Here is a 16,777-nt window from a genome sequence, read left to right on the forward strand (position 1 = left end):
AAGGGCCAAGAGATGTTTCTAGAATCTAAATTAAAAGAAAAGAGAAAACAGCTGAATCAGAGCCTTGGCTTTATTCTGGAGCTGGGGAAAGAGTTTTAAAGATGGTTTTAAGAACATTTAGAGGAGCTGGGATTGTGGCGTATGGTATGTAATATTCATCATGAATATTCACTGGCATGAATGAAGTCCTGTGCTCAATTCTCAGTACTGCAAAAATGAAAATCAAAACTAACGACAATTAGACACATCAGGAACTAGACTACGTGTGAGGTACCATCATTGAATCAAGGTAACTTTTGAGATGTCATAACAAAGTTCTTCTTCTTAAATGACACAGTCTACAGTTTGGGAGGGCGCAGCTCAGGGAGTCTTGCCCATACTCTCTATGACCCAGCATGGTCCAGCACAGAGCTCAACAGTGCCCTCAGGGCTCATCACAGCACTATTTTTTTCCGCCTCTGGTTCTCCTAAGAATAAGAAGCTAATTGCAGAAACCTCAAGTGAGTCCCTATAATTCCACACCCACCACCAACATATACGCTCACACCAAAGGTTAACATCTGACACTTAGTGATCAACTCATTTCCTTCTTAAAAGACTTAAACAAGACCTTCCAAACTACTGATAAAAGCAAATAGATTTAAAAATGGACCCTTATTCTTTTCCATTAAGCAATGTGTATACCTCACACACACACATACACACACACAAAAAGAAAATTCAAGAAATAAAAATTAAGAAGGAGCTGGAGAGATGGCTCAGTGGTTAGGAGCACCAGCTGTTCTGCCAGAGGTCCTGAGTTCAATTCCCAGCATGGTAGCTCACAACCATCTGTAATGGGATCTGATGCCCTCTCCTGGCACAAAGTCTATAGAGCACACATATACATGAAAGAAAGAAAGAAGGAAAGAAAGAAAGAAGGAAGGAAGGAAGGAAGGAAGGAAGGAAGGAAGGAAGGAAGGAAGGAAATAAAAATCAACCCCCAGTTCAGCACCTAGCCATGGCTACTGCTAAAAAGTCCTTCCTCAACTGTTTTTACACCAACTCTTAACTGGAAAATGGATTGTGCTCTATATAATGTTAGGTATCCCCCTTTCTATTCCATGAGCCTTTCCTTTTCAATGAGCACTGATCAATCTCACTGTCTAAAAGGACTTGATGTTGCATGCCATGTCATGAGTCTATTCAGGGTTCTGTGGCAGATGCTGTGGCCTTATATGACTGTTTCCACAGACTTAATTCTTTTCTATCTTCTTTTTCACTTATTTATTTACTTGTGGGGTGATTGCTGGGGTTGAGCACAGAGTTTCAACTATAATCACTAACTACCTGCTCTACCACTAGGCTGTACCTTCCTACCCCCTTGTCTTTTTAAAAAAAAAAAAAATTTTTTTTTTTGTTTTTGTTTTTGAGACAGGGTTTCTCTGTGTAGCTTTGCGCCTGTCCTGGAACTCACTCTGTAGCCCAGGCTAGCCTTGAACTCACAGAGATCTGCCTGCCTCAGCCTCCCAAGTGCTGGGATTAAAGGCGTGCGCCGCCGCCGCCGCCGCCGCCGCCGCCGCCGCCGCCACCCGGCTTAATTTTAATTTTTATTTATTTATTTTTGTTTGAGACAGAGTCTTACTATATAACCCAGGACAGCTTTGAACTACCTATGCAGCCAAGGCTGGCCTTAAATTCATAATCCTCCTGCCTTAACCTCTTGAATGCTAGGATCATGGGTAGATGCCACCATATGCAGCTTTAAACTTAATTATTAAAAATCAAGCTTCATGTTTGATACACATGCCAAACTCAGGCTATACCAACCTATACACGAATAACTATGAGATGGTCTTCTCCACAACCATTTTACACCTTCCAAATTTTCCGTTACAATAGGTAGAAAATGGCATCTCATCTTTATTCTCACTACACTCTGCTGTTCAGATAGTTCACCCAATTTCAAACATCCCTCCTGGAGGGAGGGGGAGGCTCATAAGACTCAGAAAGGGGGGCTGGAGAGATGGCTCAGCGGTTAAGAGCACTGACTGCTCTTCCAGAGGTCCTGAGTTCAATTCCCAGCAACCACATGGTGACTCACAACCATCTGTAATGAGGTCTGGTGCCCTCTTCTGCCCTGCAGACATACATGCTGTAAACATAATAAATAAATAAATCTTAAAAAAAAAAAAAAGACTCAGAAAGGAAGGGAAAACCAGAAGTCTCAAGAAGTAAAGAAAACTCAGAAGACCCAGCATGCTCCTAAAACTTACAAGATTCACAGAGCAGGCTGGGAAGACAGCTCAGGCAGAGTACAGGTGTGTGCCACTGAGCCTGAACACCTGAGTTTGACCCCCAGGACCCCCAGGGTGGAAGGAAAGAATCCACTCCCTCAGGTTGTCCTCTGACCTCCACGTGTACACTGTGGCATGCATGCAAACATCACCCTCCGCCAATAAGTACTCTTTTATAATGTAATAAAACAAGGTTCACAAGGCAACAGCTGCTGTGGAAAACAGACTCCTACTCACAGAGCTGCCGCATGCATGATCATGTGTGCAGGCTGTGCAGCAAGCTCCAGGGATGCAGCTTTCATGCCTGGACAGGGCCCTTGAATCACCTGTTTCACAATCGGCATGACTACTAGTATGAGTCGCTGAGGTGACATGGGTTAATGCTTCTGAATCATCATTCCTGATGATGATGATGTCCTTTTCCAAATGTGATTTCAGTAGGAAGAACAAGGTAGGCTTTGAGAACAAAGTCCCTTGGTTTGTCATCCGTCTGTCTGGTTGTTTTTGGTGGCGCTGGGATCAAGCCATGCTACACAAGTGCTATCATGCTGAAGCCACAGCCACAGCTCTGCCTGGCTCGGCCTGAGTCGAGTCTGCAGCTCTGTGACCACCTATGTGCTCCGACCTGTGGAAACCATCACAACTAACTCTTGGGTCAGGGATATGAACTGAAACGTCCACAAGATCAGGCAGGTAACATAATCCAGCAAGGCCGATAAGGCGAGAAAATTATACTGACAAAAAAAAAAAAACAGTAATAGTAAGTCATAGGAAATCCTGAAGCTTGAGAATCTATCGCCCCGTAGCATGTGCCTGGCTCTGGCTGGCCAAGCAGGTGGCCAAAGCCCACCACTCTGCATCCATGGGTCTCTTAAGAAAGAAAGCCCAGAAGCACAAAGTCTCTCAGTTCTTCAAAATCGGCTGTGGTGAAGAAATACCTAAGGGAGCAGTGGAATGCACCTGGGTGTGTCTGTGAGAGCATTTCCAGAAACCACTAGATCCCGAGGACTCTGACTTGATGAGCAGATTAATCCTTTGAAGGGCTAATAATAGGGTAACATTAATGAAAAGGAGGAAGAGCCGGGCGGTGGTGGCGCGCGCCTTTAATCCCAGTACTCAGGAGGCAGAGGCAGGCGGATCTCTGTGAGTTTGAGGCCAGCCTGGGCTACAAAGTGAGTTCCAGGAAAGGCGCAAAACTACACAGAGAAACCCTGTCTCGAAAAGACCAAAAAGAAAAAGAAAGAAAGAAAGAAAGAAAGAAAGAAAGAAAGAAAGAAAGAAAGAAAGAAAGAAAGAAAAAGAAAAGGAAAGTAGGAAAAGAAGTCTAGGTCGAGGGAGCTGGTCACTAAGGGCACGTTCTCAGATGCTATATCTTGTCCTAGCCTCTTCCTGGATTTTCTCTTTCCCTGTTTCTTGGCCACTACAAAGTGAACAGCAGCTCACCTCCACTCTGTGCTTCTGCTACCATGGTGTTCTGTGCAACGTACAAAGCCAGGCAGCCATGGACTGAACCCTCTGCGAGCGTAAGCCATGTTCCCCTCCCCTCTCCCACGGCTATTCGGCACTGCAGAAGGAATGTAACTGATACACGGGCTGAAAATTTTGAAAGTGCCAGGACTGGAGAGATGGCTCAGCGGTTAAGAGCACTAACTGCTCTTCCAGAGGTCCTGAGTTCAATTTCCAGCACCCACATAGCAGCTCCCAACTGTCTGTAACTCCAGTTCCAGGGGATCTGATACCTTCATAAAATAAAGTTAAATAAATTTTTAAAAAATTTTTGAAAGTGCCATAAAAACTAAACAAAACGAGTCCTCGGGCCAGAATTCTGGCTCAGTGAGTTAACACGCTTTGGGGTAGGTAATCTATCAAGCTTTTGGAAACTAAGAATTCCATTTCCGTCATCCTCCAATGAGTCTATGTTTCACTTAGGAAGTATTCCTGATAGCCTTATTTTTTCCTGAACCTGGAGCTTAGAAACATTTTCTCAAAATTCCAAAAGAGAAAATTTGAGTGCAAGGTAACTGTGTCAGGAAAAGCCTTAGCTACCCTTAAGTACACGGGAGAGCTGAGTCTGCCAGACACTGGAAGACAGTGAGGAGCAAAGGAGGCAGGAAGCAGAACAGCTCTCATAAGTCAAGTTTCCTGGGGATGAAAACCAGGCAATCTAGCCACCCACCAGGAGCCGACAATGCACAGCATCTCCCATCTGGAGATAACGGCAACCTGCTTTTCAGATCCACTGTCTCAATAGTCAAGAAAATGGTCTTGTCCTTCAGGAGGAGGAAGGTTGGCAAGAAAAAAAAAAAATTAACAAGAATAGCCCTAAATTTCTGGTGTTGAGATCAGTTCTCATTGATGGAGTTAGAAGTGTTTGCCCTAAAAAGACACAATGTCAAAAGAGACACACATGTCTGTCACTTACCCGATGGTGGGACTGATGTTGTGGTCAAAGTGGTCCTGGACAAACCGGCATACGATGCTTGATTTCCCAACACCCGTGTCCTAGAAGAGAATAAAAGCATTAGCCATGAAAATCCGCCACCTGTGACCTGAAATGAACATGTGACAAGGGGGCACAGTGACGGAACTTCAGGAGCAGAGGAGGACGTCTGCCATCTCCTACTAGAACATTCTATAACGTAAATGCATTTCTTTCCTAAAAAGAAAACGAGCATGGTGAAAGCACATTTAGAAACACATCTCACATACATGCAGCAATTAGCATGTTCATAATTCACATGATTCCAGGGTTGGAGTACAGAGGAAGGGTCTAGAGAAGACGCTTGGCATCCTGCCATGTTGTTAGAAAGAGAGCTGAGGTATTTTTTTTTCAAAGTCACATTGTCAGGTTAATCTGCCTCTCTAGGGAACACCATGGAAGACTTCTAAATTCCAGTTTCTATATTTCCAACATCTTAGAGTTTGATGACTGGATATAAACCTCCGGTTTTGCTGAACCCTATAAAGGTCTCATCTCAGCCCTTTCTTGACTAAACAAGTCTTTAAAGCTGGTCAAGACAGGGATCCCTTACACAGTGAAAATCCAGCACAGACATGTGTCTCTACTTCCTGTCCAAACCCTTGTGAATCGGTTTAGGGAACAACAGACACAAATTCACAAGGGCGAAGCCCAGACAGCTGACACTAACAGTGTCTGGAGAGACGACTCACGCCTGAGAAAGGCAGGAGGCAGCAAATGACTTCCTGCCTGAGACAGAAAACAGCAGGCCGTGGAGGGCAAGCCTGAAAAAGGTGTCATGGGAAGGCACTCTAGAAAGCAAGAGAGGGCTACTTTTTAGGAAGCCAGGACTTAAGACATCAGGCATGTGTAGGAAGGAAGAGGCTACATAAGCTGAGGCAGAAGCCCCCTTTGGGTAGAGGGGGAAGCCCCACATACACAGACACCAGGATCTCCCCATGAAAGGGCATTGTGTACTCCAGCTAACAACCTCCAGGGCTTTCAAGGCACTATGGACTGAACCTCTGAAGCTGGGAGACAAAATACAGCTTCCCTGCTTTGAGTTGCCTGTCACAAGTGTTTTCCCCTAGAAATAAAAAGCTGACTAACCCAGATACCTTAGAGATATATAAGGGATATATTTGGTTCTCATGTGGTAGACATGTGACCTTGTTTCTTCATTTCCTTGTTTATTCATTCATTTATTTGTTATGAGACAGTGTCTCTAGCCCGAGCTAGTCTCAAGCTCCCTGTGCAGATAAAGATGACCTTGAACTGACCTTCCCAACCACCTCTCCAAGTGCTAGGAATGCAGGGCTGATGCACCCCAAGCCTTGCTTTTACCTCCCTAGAGATCAAACCCAAGGCTCTGAGCACTTCTCACGCTCTGCTCTGACCAACGGAGTCACATCCCCTACTCCTAAAGGAGTCATTTTGGGTTTGGTTTGGTTTGGTTTTTTGAGACAGGGTTTCTCTGTGTAGCTTTTGTTGTCCTGGAACTCACTCTGTAGACCAAACTGGCCTCACAAGGCATGTGCCACCGCCTCCTGGCTTAAAGGTGTGATTTTAAAAGCCCAAAGCTGGAGGCTGGTGGGATGACTCGTTCATTAATAGCACTTGCTGCTCTTGCAGAGGATCCACGCAAGGTTCAGGCCAATTCACAACCACCTGTAATTCCAGTGCCAGGGGATTCAACACCCTCTTCTGGCCTCCACAGGCATTGCGCACACTCATGGTGCACATAAAATACATGTGGGCAAAACACTCATACTTTTTTTTTTTTTTTTAAGTATTCTGATCAAGGGGCCGATGAGATGACTCAGACAGGGTGCACGCATCAAGCCTGAGGAACCCAGTTTAATTCCCAGGACACACATGGAAGAAGAGAACTCCCTCAAGTCCTTCTCTGACATACAGGTGGGCTTGCTACCCTAGCTCACCAGAAAAGCGGGTGTTTCACCTGGGCCATCTCTACAAGGCAAGGAGTGGATTTGACACTTGTAAGATGGTTTGCAGTTCCACCAGGAAGGGTATTTTGAGGGCTGGCCTTCAGGCAGGCTCTGCTGTGCTGATTTGTGGACTTGGGGCATGGAGTCAGAGCAGAGCTCCTGGGACTCTAAATGTGTGCTCCCCGGGTGAGCATCACACCTGTGAGGATGCCGTATCTGTCATGGCTGGTGCATGGCAGCGGCGGAGACACCACAACATCCGAGAGTCAGACCAGAGAGTACAAACAAAGGAAGACCTCGGGCCAGGAGAACTAAGGGCATTTCCAGGAGGTAGTTTTAGGGTAGAGAGTGGGGTGAGCTTGGGTGTGATCTGAAAACATGGGGGGGGGGGTCACAGAGATGAGCAAGCCAGAGAGAAAGAGAGACTATGAACTGATTTTAAAAAAAAGAACGTTAAGACTTTAATCAACGCCTGCTGCCTTTGGCCTACACTCTCCCGTGGACTCTGGCCCAGGTTCCTCACCAGCCTCCCAGTGACGGCTCATTTGTCTCTTCAGCTGTTTTAAGCCCTTCCTACAGATGAACTCCTTCATCCATGCCTCCCCCAGAGAAACGGAAACTAAACAGCTGCAATACCCTGTCCTGCCCTGCCCTGCCCTGCCCTGCCCTGCCCAGGAAGGCACAGAAAACACCCCATGCTGCACGCATTCCTCCAGGAAGCAACTGCGTCCTGGAAGCTGCCACACAGGCAGCGTGGGGACCTCACCCTGTCTGTACTCATACCCCTTCCTTTTTTTTTTTTTTTTTTTTTTTTTTTTTTCCATCATGGTTTATGCTCTAAGAATTCTTTCTCAGGGACCTTCCATCAATGTACTCATTCTTCACTCATCCAATATGCATTCCCCAAGGCCTGCCTGCCTTCTCTGTGCCAACAGAGAGGATAAGAGAGATCAGTACCTCCCTGGTTTGCCGACTCCATTGGTGGGAGACGGTAGGATACCCTTCCTTGTCTGCAGGGGTCCCAGAGAAATTCTGGGTGCACAGCAGAGAGTGTCTGCTCACTCAGAGGTGCCCACCCATGTCCACCCCAGCACCTAGGGCCCTGGGACAGACTCTCCACCTGGCAGCGACAGATACGGCATCCTCTCCGGTGTGATGCTCACCCGGGGAGCACACATTTAGGGTCCCAGGGGCTCTGCTCTGACTCCATGCCCCAAGTCCACAAATCAGTGCAGCAGAGCCTGCCTGAAGGCCAGCCCTCAAAATACCCTTCCTGGTGGAACTGCTAACCATCTTACAAGTGTCAAATCCGCTCCTTGCCTTGTAGAGATGGCCCAGGTGAAACGCCTGCTTTTCTGGTGAGCTAGGGTAGCAAGCCCACTCAAATGTAACTGGATACCCGTCAAATGTACATGTTGTCTTGTCTTACTTTCACGGTTTGATTCAATATCTACCGCCTATACATTTCATAGGCAAGATACAACAAAATATGTTGATTTGGCTAGAAAACAGGACATTTTGTAAAGAATAGGGCCAAGAAATGTCTCTGAGTGGTGATGGGTAGAGAAGCAGCTGAGCCTCTGGGATCTGTGGACTGTCTTCAGGAAGCTGTTGTTCCACCGGTGACCACAAGGAGACGACAGGTTCACCTGCTGGCTGAAGAGCCCCGAATGCCCTCTAGGACTTCCCTTTCCTGCCAGCACCTGACTGGGATGGACCTACAGGAACAACTGGACTGTGACCCGCATTCACGGAGGAAAAGACGAGTGAGTCATGACTGCTACACATGGAAACAGAAGCAGAAAGCAAGAAAAACAAAGCCTACTGATTTAAAAAGGAGGGGGCAAAAAATCCATTAAAAAAAGACAGAGAAATCTCAGCACTCCTGAGACAGAGTCAGGCAGATCTCTGAGTTCAAGACTAGCTTGGTCTACAGAGCGAGTTCCAGGACAGCTGGAGCTACACAGAGAGACTCTGTCTCAAAAAAAAATAAAATAAAAATAAAGGAGAGAGAGAGAGAGAGAGGAGAGGAGAGGAGAAGGGGAGAAGAGAAGAAAAGAAAAGAAAAGAAAAGAAAAGAAAAGAAAAAAGAAGAGAAGAGAAAAGAAAAGAAAAGAAAAGAAAAGAAAAGAAAAGAAAAGAAAAGAAAAGAAAAGAAAAGAAAAGAAAAGAAAAGAAAAGAAAAAGCCTGGCTGCCCCCCAGTTTAAAGACCACTGTTCTTTTAGAAGCTTATGGTAATGGAAACTTGTCTACGGAGAGTTTTTCCATTCTATATTTTGAGACTATCACAGCCTGTCTTGTCTAATCCTCTGGTTTTGCAAAAGCGGAAGCTCGTGTGACCTCCTTAAGGTCACACAGCAAGGCGGTTGGGAAAGTCAGAAGCACATGCCCCGTGCTCCGAGTCCCTGTCAAACCTTCCTGACGGGCTCCTATCAGGTTAAAGCAATCCCCCAGCCAAGCGCAAATTTCTTCAAAAGGAAAACTGAAAGCTCAGTGGTCAGACGCCTCCTTTGCGGTCTCACGTTGCACAGCTCAGGTTACTCGGCATGTTATGAAGACGGGGCTACTGTTTGACCCGGATGAGTGGAGACACGGTTGCTCCTGCTGGAGAGACAGCAGAAGGAAACCGAATCTGACTCCACAAGCCAGGGGGAGAGCTGAGTAAAATCTACCCTGGGGTCGACAGAATGCAATTCACCCACAACATCCATGTGCCTCGTTTACACTGGGGCCATGTCTTGATGAAACTATCATTGCTCAAAAAATTCTTCAGTGAAAAATTCTTGAGTACATTAATAATCAATATGTAATCTTTAATTATTATCAATTGCATAAACCTAACTTAGCGAAGAGCGCAGCTTAGTGACATTACCCTAAATATGCTCCAAGCACTTACATTAGCTGGCCGTGGGCAAAATCTCCTAACACAAGCTATTTTATAATAAAATACTGTCTCCTGTAGAGCGGAAAACAGAAAGGCTGTGTGGTTATACTTTTACGTGGAGGTAAAACTCTAAATCAAACCATCACGAGCTGGGAGCCGTCTATACACTAGAGAAGTGATTCAGGTCACCATGTCCCCTTTGAGAGTACCTGGGAATTCGAGTAGCCCTCTGGCCTCAGAATCATACAGCGAGGAAGTCTGCATTAATTACTCTATTCCCTGAGACAATATGTGGACTCCAGCCTTTCATACTTGTAGGAAGTCACAGGGGACACAGGCACCCGGCCCGCAGACTGCATTTCCCTACAGCCCCTGGCAGTCCTTGGTGAAGAGAAGGAAGATGGTATTGTCTGCAATCCCCACATCAGGAAACCGCTCTGAGACTCAGCATGGACCCTGAACAATTCTCTCGCTAGCAAAGTAAGTCCAGACTCCGACGTGGTGTCATTTCAGCCAGTGCTCTGTCACCACAAACTTATTCATCCATCTATGCAGGGATAACACTATGCGGGCAGCAGTGTACCAGGGCACGGGGTGGAGAAATTACATCCTGGTTCCCACGGTGAGGACATCCAACACATCAGACTTAAAGGGGACCAAGCAACCAAGGCAGGGATGGGATACTGATTGGCTGGAGTGACCGTGGCTGGCTTCCCATGGAGCCTTTGTGAGCTAATCACTTGAAACTAGGCTGCAAATTACTATTATTTCCCACTTTGCCACTGGAGTACAGCACCCTACAGGGGAACTGGATCCACTTGCAACATTAGCCCCATGGGCAAACCGACTCTAATTTCAAAGACAACTTCAACCAAACTAGACCTGACCTTCCAAGTCTTTAGAAGGAGCTGAATTTCCCAGGACTGGAAGATCTTCATGAAACAAAGGCCTAGTCAATTTGGACTCTAGGGTCATACTGCCAATATCATATAGGAGCAGGGATCAGTAGAATAAATAGACTGACAATGAAGGTAAAAGTGTATTTGCTGACCACATATAAAATCCTAGGCACCAAGCTAAACAGTTTATATGAAAAAGGATCAGCTAGCATCTCTTAAGCATGGTGTGTGTATTTGTGAGCCAGTGTGTGCATGATTTTTATATGTATATGTGTGTGTGTGTGTGTGTGTGTGTGTGTGTATGTATATATAGGTGTACACACGTATACATGTGTGTGGTACTTGAGATGGAAGCCAGGACCCCAAGCACTACCCATTGAGATATACCCTTGGACCCTAAATATTACTTCTACCTTATAAAAGACTTTCTATTCTGGGGCTCAAGGTATTTCTATTAAGGAGAGAGAGAGAGAGAGATAGAGATAGAGAGAGAGAGAGAGAGAGAGAGAGAGAGAGAGAGAGAGAGAGACTCATTGCACATATCTAGCTCTTTATTCACTTTTCTGATTTTCAAATTGAGTCCCTTTGACTCACCTCCTCATTCCTCCTACGGATACACCTAACAGGATGAGGAGCCCACATATAATTTCCAAATATCAATTTTTTTTCATTGTATATTTCTACTTTGATCCATTTTTATGGACTCCGGGGGCTTGGTTTGCTTTTATCTTTGAGACAGGGTCGCACTATGTAGCCCAGGATGGCTCTAGTCACGATTCTTCTGCCTCAGCCTCACAAAGTACAGGGACGTGAGTTGTGCGCCTCCCTGCCCAGGATCCCACTGTCTCTCTCTCACTCCTCAGATAACTGAAGGAAAGAACGCAGGCAATCTTGAATGAGGGAGAAGAGGAAGTTTAATTCCTTCACTTCCTGTTTTTCTTAGAATGGCCCCCACAGCATCCGGTCATTTTCAGAGAGCAGTTTGTCGCAATGTGCAAACTCTGTGTAGCTAAACAGAAACTTCAGCTAATCCAGTGACTCTCTGAAAGTATTTCGTGTTAAAAATAAATAAATAAAATAACACAGATTTTCCTTTGGGGGCCGTATGCCAAAGGAACCAAACATTCCTCTGTGAATTTTCCTTTCTTCACAAGCTCTTGGTTGAGCAAGACAAGTCACCCAGCAAATGGCCAAAAAATAAAGAAAATAAAATAAAATTAAATTAAAAAAAAAAAAGCCTTAAGCCTCCATTCCTAGAGGGAATCCTTGATCATACAGACACCAAGGTCTAAACTACAGGCTTCTACTGTTACATAGTTTGATGGTGGGGTTTTGTTGGCCTTACTGTTTTTCAAAATAGCTTTTATTTCTCCTGAGTTGCAGAGACAGCAAAAGGGTGAGCACAGTTGTGGTGGGCAGCTTGCAAAATGACTCCCAGTGGTCCCCAGGGCTGGGACTCCCAGCAGTCCCCAGGGCTGGGACTCCCAGCGCGTAGCTTGACTAACGACTCACTCCTCAGAATACAGCAACCGTGTTGCCTGTCACTTCTGAGGACGGTGACGGCCTCTTCCCCATGCTCCCCTTCACCCTCTCACTGGCACTTGCTCATCCTAATGGAGCAAGCTGCCACCCAAGGACCAAGAGATAGGGAACTGAGAGAGGCCTCAGCACAGACCTGCTGTAAGCTACAGGGGACCCCATTCTGTCAGCCACCTCAAGTGGAACGTAGAAGCAGAGCCTGCCCACGTCCACCCCGGCTTGACAGTGGTCCCAGCGGACATTGGATTGCAACTTTGTGAGAGATCCTGAACAGGAAGGCCCATAATTCGTGCGCAGGTTCCTGACCCACAATAACTGTGAGGAGACAAGAATATGTCTTGCACCATTGCTTGTCACACAGCAATGTGTAATTAATGCAGCTACAAGAGAGGACCTCTATGAAGTACCAACTCCGTCCACCAGGCTGCATGTTTAACTCATGCAACCACCTCGGGGAAGGACGGTCAGACCCATTTTCCTAATTAGGGGACTGAAGGTTAGCGAGTTGGCAGCGTGAGAGAGGCTGGCATACAACGGAGGAGGAGGGCACCACCACAGAGGACTTAGGAGACGCTGCTCTGAGAACATTTATTTTGAATCCTCCACAGGAGTCTGCTCTTTGGACGATGAGAAAGGAAAACTATGGCATTGCTTATCTAACAAAATCTCCTCAGGATGATTTCACTCTAGTGGTACACCTAAAGTCAACAAATGAAGTGAGTGTGCATGACGAGCCACCCCATAAACAGTAATTCAGTGGGAGAGTAAGTCTTGAGAGGAGATCCCAGAGCCATAGATGGAAAGCAGAGAAACTGACCTCAGAACCTGCTTTCAAGATTTCAATTCAGAGTGGCTTTGAGTAGGCATTAACACAGTTCCCTGAGAACCGCTACACTGTTTTATTAAGTGCCTTTTTACGTCGTCGGCAGAAAACTCTCCTTCACTGGATATCATTCCCATACATTGTGACTCAGCAGGGCATCCAACTCCAAGCCCCCAGGCCTCTCCTCCCTCCACAAGCCCTTGGTCGGGACCTGGAGGACCATGACACATTTGGGAGGAAACAGGCATGTCCTTCCACCCAGTAGACGAGCCACGAGCAGGATTGCTGGTGTGTGACTGAGGAGATGGTGCTCCTTCCTCATCCCGGGGCCTCAGGTCACTCTAGCAACACCCCGTAGAAGATGCTTTCCCCCTAGATCCGGAAGGGCTTTGGGGAAAGCACTGAACAGTGGAGTCTTGGACAAAGAGGTAAGACAAGCAGTGTATAAGGATGTGATACTAGGATCCAGCCTCTCTTCTCACACACACTGACAGGCAAGCTACTGTTGGAGCTAGCAGGCTGGCTGATGCCCCGACACAGTATGTGGGGGTGCCACGCCTTGCTCCCCACTCCTTTCCCTGCCTGCTGCCTGAGAATCAGAGGGACTGGCCGAACACTCTTGCTGTGAACCACCGCCCCCGACTCCCGATGTATAAAAAGAGACCCCCTCCCCTGCCACACAGGCTCTGCTTCTCTTCAGAGATGCCACCATGCTGCCCGTCTCTGGTGCTGGGATCTAAACTCTCCTTGGAGCCCCTGCCATGATGCTGCCCCTCTGTCTGTGTGTCTGTGTGTCTGTCTGCCTATCTATGGCACTAACAATTTTTCTGATAAACTCCTTCATCCATAGAAATATGTCTCGGTGTCCTCTTGAACCACCTGCCCAGTCCAAAACCTAATACAATAACCTACACATGTTCCTACCTGGTTCTTCCTGGGGCTGCACCCAGAGCAACTACCCTGACTTGTGACTGTCCCCTCTCACCATGCCTTCCACACTGCTTCCTTTCCTTGTTGTGACAGGTCTTGTTGACCAAATTTGTCACCTAAGGGAGGAAAAGTTTATTTGGCTCACAGTTTAAAGGTCCTCTGTCATGGCCGGAAAGGCAAGGCAGCAGGAGCAGGTGCGTCTAGGAGGGCAATGAATCCTGCTGGCTTCTAGCTCTACTGACCAGGGAAGCAGAGAGTAGACGGAAGTGAGCATGGGCTATAAAGCATCAAGGCCCCTCCCCGCCCCAGCAGGTCCCACCTCCTAAGGGCTCACAATTTCCCCCAGTGTACCGGCTAGAGACTAAACATCCAAACACAGGATCCGGTGGAAGACACTTCACATTCCAAGCACAACACTTCCCCTCTCTTCCTTCTGAAGTAGACACAGCCTGTCAACTCACTCATGATTACACCAGAGTCCCGGTACCCCGAGATCCTTCGTGGTGAAAATGGACGGCGTTGCCGCTTTTTGCACCACTACGATAAAGAGGCAAAATTAAACCCCATTCACACCCAGAGCACAGCTGCATATGGAGAGAGCTGGCATCCTCCCCCTTTCCCGTCTCCACCTCAAGCAAACATGTGCCTCCTTAGTCCTTAGTCATGACATCCCTGGAATGTTAGACATGGACCTTAGGGTGTCTAATATCTACCACATCACACACATGAAAACTTCTATGGGCGGGTGATTTTTTTTTCCTGGCAAGATGATCCCTCATCTGACTGTTAACATAGCCTATGCCCTAAAAGTCACTTCCCCTACCTAGAGAAAAGTTGACATGTGAAGCCTGGCAAAGGTCGCTACAGTCTGGTGTCAAGGCTTTGCCAACTTCAGTCATCCGCTTCTGCCAAAAGCATCAGACGTGATCATGTGACCACGCTTCATGCTGGGGTGTTCATCTTGCACTGGGAGCCAAGGTCATGGTTTTGGAGGCACTCCTTCATCTGCATTTAATTTAATCTGCAGAATTTAAGTTATACAGTTATGTGCACCATGCATCTGCCAGAAAATATTCCTGTCTACATTCAGTTTTATAAAAATATGACTGGTATTATGAGAGAAAACGAAAGATAGTTGGATGGGCTCAGAAAGACAGTGACCTGATCCAGGAGTGACATCTACATTTAGTTTTAGAGTGAAGACTTTTGTCAGTGCATCCTGTCCCCTCCCAGTTCTCTCCCAGTCAGGAAGATTGCAGTTAGATTGAGGCAAACCGAGCCAGTTTACAGACAATGATTTGGTCAGATGTACCAAAGGAAGTCTGTTTCTTCACTCAGTGGTTTGGACAACTTCAGGGGCCAAGAAAGCTATTAGGGACCTTCTCCGAACTCAGTACATGTTTCTGCTCTGTCCCTTTTGGATTGCCCCACCTGAACAGCAAATTTGGGAAGTTGGCCTCCTTATCCATGAATCTGTCACCCACAAATACATGCTGAGGAATCTGTGCCCAGTGTCCTCCCTCTGTGTATCCGGAACATGGATCAGTACCCCAGGAGGCGTTCTCAGAGTCCCAGCAAATGCCAAGCAAACGCCAAGCATTCAGGGTCCTTCCCTATGAACACGCCTTCCCGCTAAGTGGATCTAAATCGGAAACCATGTGGCTGTGAATGCCAGGGTCAGCCAGGGTGCACCCTGCCATTCTGCTGAGCACAGGAAGAAAGTGTGGAGCCTGAGGTTTTAAATTGCATTTCTTCTTCATGCTAGATCCCAAGCAGGGAATTTATGTTCCCTCCTCACCCACAGCTGGAATGCAGAGGCTGTGTGCATCCAGCTGCGTTCTGTTTTGGTCCTTCACAAAACCAGAGCACCCTTGGCCAGCATATCTCTCTCTCTCTCTCTCTCTCTCTCTCTCTCTCTCTCTCTCTCTCTCTCTCTCTCTCTCTCTCCACTCACATCTCCCCAAACTCCCAAAATCTATTCCTCCCGACCTGCTCAGGTGAGGCTTGTTTGTCAGCTGGAGCTACGGTAATTCTACACCAGAGAGCTCAGTTTCCAGAGAGACAATAACACAGTGTGAAGAGAAGATGGAGGCTGAGCCAGGACCACACCTGCAATCCCCTAGTACAGAGGCACACACACTCACACACATTCACACACATACCACACACTCACACACGCACACTCACACACATACTCACACACTCACACACATACACACACTCACACACACTCATACACTCTCACACACACACTCACACACACACATACTCACACACTCACACATGCACACACACATACACATACTCACACATTCACACACACACTCACACGTGCACACTCACACACACTCACACACTCACACACACTCACACACACATACACATACTCACACATTCACACACACTCACACATGCACACTCACACACATACACACACACACACACACACACACACACACACACACAGTGAGGGGGTGAGACAGAGGCACTAGTCAGAGGGGATGGGACAGGCTCCTTTGCCCCAACCCCCACAGCATCCCACAGAAATAAACACGGCTTGTCTCAGCACAGCACAGAGTGGTCAACTGTGAACGGTGCAGTAACAAATACCGGAATTACAGCCACTCTATTTCAGCTGGAAGGATCCAGATCTGGAGCTACTCTTGGGAAGGATTTTGTTACCCGTTTAACAGAAGCCATACAGAGAGAGCTGCCATAAGGCTGAGATTCGGGGTGTCCCAGAGACACGCCTTTCAGGAAAAGACTCTGATAAAATTGGTATAGGAAACAAAAATAAATTTTAAACACACACACACACACACACACACACACACACTGTTCAAAGGTGCAGAATTCTGTGTAGTTAGAGCCTGGGCTCGGGGAGCAGACACCCAAGATTTAGATCTCTTCTCTGTACTTAGGTGCTCTGGTCTGTATAAACAGGCCAGAGTAATCCTCGTCCCATGGATTGTGTGGAGGGTAAACAGAACGTGTTGGCCAAGTCTCAGTAACTGCTTG

General features: G+C 46.9%; 1 protein-coding gene across 1 annotated transcript in view; it reads right to left on the reverse strand.

Annotated features, from left to right (window-relative positions):
* Window positions 1-16,777, reverse strand: part of Rab31 (RAB31, member RAS oncogene family) — a 129,792-nt gene that overhangs the window by 77,028 nt on the left and 35,987 nt on the right. Inside the window, exon 2 of the mRNA XM_028873986.2 lies at window positions 4,699-4,778. Within this exon, the coding sequence (XP_028729819.1) occupies window positions 4,699-4,778 (80 nt within the window). The remainder of the gene's footprint in view (window positions 1-4,698; window positions 4,779-16,777) is intronic.

The sequence above is a fragment of the Peromyscus leucopus genome, chromosome 13, assembly GCF_004664715.2.
Source record: "Peromyscus leucopus breed LL Stock chromosome 13, UCI_PerLeu_2.1, whole genome shotgun sequence".
Classification (NCBI taxonomy): domain Eukaryota; kingdom Metazoa; phylum Chordata; class Mammalia; order Rodentia; family Cricetidae; genus Peromyscus; species Peromyscus leucopus.